The 5,000-nt window shown below is 50.0% G+C and overlaps 1 protein-coding gene across 3 annotated transcripts in view; it reads right to left on the bottom strand.

Moving 5' to 3' along the window:
* adamtsl4 (ADAMTS-like 4) overlaps positions 1-5,000 on the bottom strand; it is a 56,823-nt gene that overhangs the window by 43,966 nt on the left and 7,857 nt on the right. For all 3 annotated transcript variants that reach the window (XM_062538098.1, XM_062538100.1, XM_062538099.1), the window contains exon 4: positions 3,818-4,730. In XM_062538098.1, coding sequence (XP_062394082.1) covers positions 3,818-4,730 — 913 coding nt within the window. The remainder of the gene's footprint in view (positions 1-3,817; positions 4,731-5,000) is intronic.

The following is a 5,000-nucleotide window of genomic DNA, read 5'->3' as shown; positions in this document are numbered from 1 at the left end:
CACACTCGTATACACACACAGTCACACACACACACACACACTACAGGTTTCACACAAACCAGGGAAGAATCTGAGACGTAGCTGTGTGTGTGTGTAGAGCAAACAGTCCCGGTGCCCTGCAGGACAGAGGGGCAGTAGACCTGGAGTCAGGGAGTCAGGGCAGAGCATAGGGGCAGAGGCCCCTACAGATAGAGGGAGCACACAAGGGCCCTACAGAGGAACACAGACACACACACACACACACACACACACACACACACACACACTGAGAGCCACAGCAGAAGGGACCTTACAGGAACACACTGAGACCAGGGGTCAATTTGCTCTTGACAGAGCAAAACTGCACAGAGGAACCTCTAGATGAACAGCAGGAGAATAAAGGAACCTCTATAGGAACAGCAGGAGAATAAAGGAACCTATAGGAACAGCATGAGAATAAAGGAACCTATAAGAACATATAGGAACCTATTGGAACAGCAGGAGAATAAAGGAACCTATAGGAACATAGAGGAACCTATAGGAACAGCAGGAGAATAAAGGAACCTATAGGAACATAGAGGAACCTATAGGAACAGCAGGAGACTAAAGGAACCCATAGGCACAGAATATAGGGGCCCATAGGGGTATAATTCTAGGCAGGGCCGAGGAGCCTCTACGAGGAACAGGAGGTTTTCCAGAAGGTTCAGACCAACACAGATCTCCATGGCAACCTTAGACACAGAAAAGTCTTTGGAGTAATACAGTGTGGGGTGCATTACTGTATGCAGACCTGTAGACGTACTCCTGCACAAATGTCCACCTGTATGTAGGCACCTGTATCAGCATCCACCTGTGCTGTACGTATCATATGGACGGGCCCTTCTCAACAGAATGAGCATACAGTACACCTGTACGTATCATATGGACGGGCCCTTCTCAACAGAATGAGCATACAGTACACCTGTACGTATCATATGGATGGGCCCTTCTCAACAGAATGAGCATACAGTACACCTGTACGTATCATATGGACGGGCCCTTCTCAACAGAATGAGCATCCACCTGTGCTGTACGTATCATATGGACGGGCCCTTCTCAACAGAATGAGCATACAGTACACCTGTACGTATCATATGGACGGGCCCTTCTCAACAGAATGAGCATACAGTACACCTGTACGTATCATATGGACGGGCCCTTCTCAACAGAATGAGCATCCACCTGTGCTGTACGTATCATATGGACGGGCCCTTCTCAACAGAATGAGCATACAGTACACCTGTACGTATCATATGGACGGGCCCTTCTCAACAGAATGAGCATCCACCTGTGCTGTACGTATCATATGGACGGGCCCTTCTCAACAGAATGAGCATACAGTACACCTGTACGTATCATGTGGACGGGCCCTTCTCAACAGAATGAGCATCCACCTGTGCTGTACGTATCATATGGACGGGCCCTTCTCAACAGAATGAGCTACACCTGTACGTATCATATGGACGGGCCCTTCTCAACAGAATGAGCATCCACCTGTGCTGTACGTATCATATGGACGGGCCCTTCTCAACAGAATGAGCTACACCTGTACGTATCATATGGACGGGCCCTTCTCAACAGAATGAGCATCCACCTGTGCTGTACGTATCATATGGACGGGCCCTTCTCAACAGAATGAGCATACAGTACACCTGTACGTATCATATGGACGGGTCCTTCTCAACAGAATGAGCAGCATCCACCTGTGCTGTACGTATCATATGGACGGGCCCTTCTCAACAGAATGTGGCCATTATAAAACACACTGTTCAGATGGAAAAGCAGCTGATCAGTAGCTCTTCACTCAGCTGTGCGGTATAACGCAGGGCTTGAAGCTGAAGGCTGTCCCATCCTGAGGCTCTTAACTCAGCTGTACTGTATAGCGCAGGGCTTGAAGCTGAAGGCTGTCCCATCCTGAGGCTCTTAACTCAGCTGTATAGCGCAGGGCTTGAAGCTGAAGGCTGTCCCATCCTGTTAAACATTATGGAAAAGTGGACGGCAGACTTCAGCGTTTCTATGTGTCCTCCAACACCGCAGCGTAACAAACCAGCTCGTGAGGGCCAAAGCTCTTTTACGATGTGGTGAGGGCCTTAGCGGTTAAAACTTGTTCTCGCATCCTAAGGGCTAACTCAAGACCACACACATACTGTATAAACATATGAGTAGGTGTTAATACTGTAATTGGTGCGGTCCATCATATCCAGTGCAACTCGGTGAAGACAAACAGCTGTCAAAACCTGGCAAACCATCACGAGACTCTTTACACAACAATATTTTCCCATTCTTGATGATTCAGCTTAGAACTGTTATGAAACGTCAAACACTGATTTTGACAGCAGAAATTTTTCACTGAGTTGTTTTGCAAACTACTGACTAGACGAATGGAACAGACGAATCTAACAAGCTCCGCTTGTGTGATACTGTACTTACCTGTACATACACACACGCACTGTTCAGTATCGCAATATTTTGTGCATACAATTATATCGATACAGTAGATCAAAGTATTGCAATATTTAATTATAGAATTTAATCTATTTTATTTTTATTTGAGTCGAGTTTATTCTGGTTTTACTTTGATAACATTAAATTTGCTTATTAAGCCCACAAGGTGGCGTTTGCTGTGCTGTTATAAACGACATTCCGTCTTCTTTCATATCGAAAGTGTGGGCGTATTTTGGTTTTCAACAAAAAGCGAATAATAAGGACTTTGACATGCACAATGCCATGACAAAGTTTCTGCACTTCAGTTAAAGTGTAGACGATAATGTTGTTCACAGAATTAAATGTGACATTTGAAGTGAGTTGAACAGTCGTGAATGGCAATATATCGTAAAATCTAATCACAATACTTGTGAGCGTGGTAAACATAAGTCACCGTTTCTTTCAAAAAATGCCTCTCTTATGCTTCCTTATGGCCATTTCCAAGGCCTTGTATAACTGACTAGCCAACAAATTCACCAACGAGCACAGGGCAAACTGTTCCCTGGGTTGTGCCTCACTGCTTCTCAATGTGCCTCTGTGGTCGGCTGATTGCCCTGGTTTCATCTCAGAAACTCAGAGAGACTTTTGTGAGAGACATTTGCAAATCCGAGAGGACACATGCAGAAATGGAGAAATTGGGAGGCTAAAAGGAGCCGAGAGGAGACATGCAGAAATGGAGAAATTGGGAGGCTAAAAGGAGAGAAACGCCCTCATAGCAGATGAGTCAGATTCTAATCGTTCACCATTACAGCGCCATCTCTACCAGACAACGGAAGATGGAAACATCAGGGTGGCCCCTGACACACACACACACACACACACACACACACACAAAGAGCATTACAGCTTCAGCGATGGGAACATCAGTGTTGCCCCTGACACACACACACACACACACACACACACACAAAGAGCATTACAGCTTGAGAGATGGGAAGATCAGGGTGGCCCTTGACCACAGTGAATCACTCTTGTGACTTTTAAGTAAGAGGACTCACCCTAAAGCGGCCCCACCAAGGCCCCCTACTTCTAACAGTGCTTTAGATGATGCTGGCCATAATAATGAACTCAGCTTCTGATTTGTCATTAACAACTAAGTGTCACTCTAAACCAAACCACACGCCTCAAAGCTCTTCCCTTCTAATAATGCTGTGGTGGTGCTTGGGTGAGGCAATGAGTCACTCAGCCTGCTTGGGTTAGGAATCATTAAGGATAATGTGTGTGTGTGTGTGTATGTGTGTATGTATGTATGTGTGTGTGTGTGTGTGTGTGTGTGTGTGTGTAAAACATCAGAAACGGAGACTTTCTCTCTCACCTCTCCGGCACACCTGCGGTGCTCCACGTCCTTGCCGGGGCATTTGTAGTTGCCCTGGGGCAGATGAGCGCTCCAGCTGCCCCCGCCGAGGCCGTGCTGAGGGGGCGGCCAGACTCCGGGGTGGGGGGGGTGGTTGGGCGCGGCGGCGGGGGGGGACGACTGGTGCAGCGGGAGGCCGTAGGGGGGGCGGGGCCCACGGCTCACCTGCCCAGGTGTGTGTGTGTGGCGCGGGGCCGGGAACACAGGTGCGCCAGCTCCGGGCCGATCCCCGCCATGCCGCTGCTGCTGGTGTGTGTCTGCGTGTGTGTGCGCGGGTCTGTGTGTGTCCGCTGTGTGTGTGTGCGCGGGTCTGTGTGTGTCCGCTGCGTGTGTGTGCGCGGGTCTGTGTGTGTCCGCTGCGTGTGTGTGCGCGGGTCTGTGTGTGTCCGCTGTGTGTGTGTGCGCGGGTCTGTGTGTGTCCGCTGTGTGTGTGTGCGCGGGTCTGTGTGTGTCCACTGCGTGCGCGTACGAGCGAGCGTGTGAGCTCGGGCCGGTTCTCCGTGACCCGTCTCGGTCGTCCGGGCGGCCGGTTCGGGCCGGTGCTGTAGACGTGGAGCTGGTGGCCGCTCCCTCGCTCCCCTCCTCCTCCTCCTGCGCCTCCTCCTCCTTCTCCTGCCTCCTCCTCCTCTCCTGCTTCCTGTCTCTGTGACTCCTCACACTTAGCCCCGCCCCTCTCAGCTCCTGCGAATCCCGCGACTCCTCGCTCAGGGGAAGCCCCTCCCCCTCGGTCTCTGTGGAGGCGGCGGCGGCGGGCGTGGCAGTGTGGTTGCCGTGGCGACGGGTGTGGCGCGTGTGGCGACTGGGCCGATGCAGCGGCAGAGAGAAGGGCACGCGACCGTAACCAAACTGCCCTGGACGAATGTGGGGACTGGACCTGTGAGAGAGAGAGGGAGAGGAGGAGGAGGAGGAGAGAGATGAAGGGGGGAAGAGAGAAGAAAGAGAGAAGGATGTAGGAAGAGAAAGAGAAAAGGATGAAGAGAAAGAGAAATGGATGTATGTATGAAGAGAGAGAGTGAGAGTTGAAGAGAAAGAGTAAAGGATGTATGAAGAGAGAGAGAGAGAGAGTTGAAGAGAAAGAGTAAAGGATGTATGAAGAGAGAGAGAAAAGGATGAAGAGAAAGAGTAATGTATGTATGTATGAAGA

Source organism: Sardina pilchardus, chromosome 6, assembly GCF_963854185.1.
Source record: "Sardina pilchardus chromosome 6, fSarPil1.1, whole genome shotgun sequence".
Taxonomy (NCBI): Eukaryota; Metazoa; Chordata; class Actinopteri; order Clupeiformes; family Clupeidae; genus Sardina; species Sardina pilchardus.
This window is presented reverse-complemented; position numbering and strand designations above follow the sequence as displayed.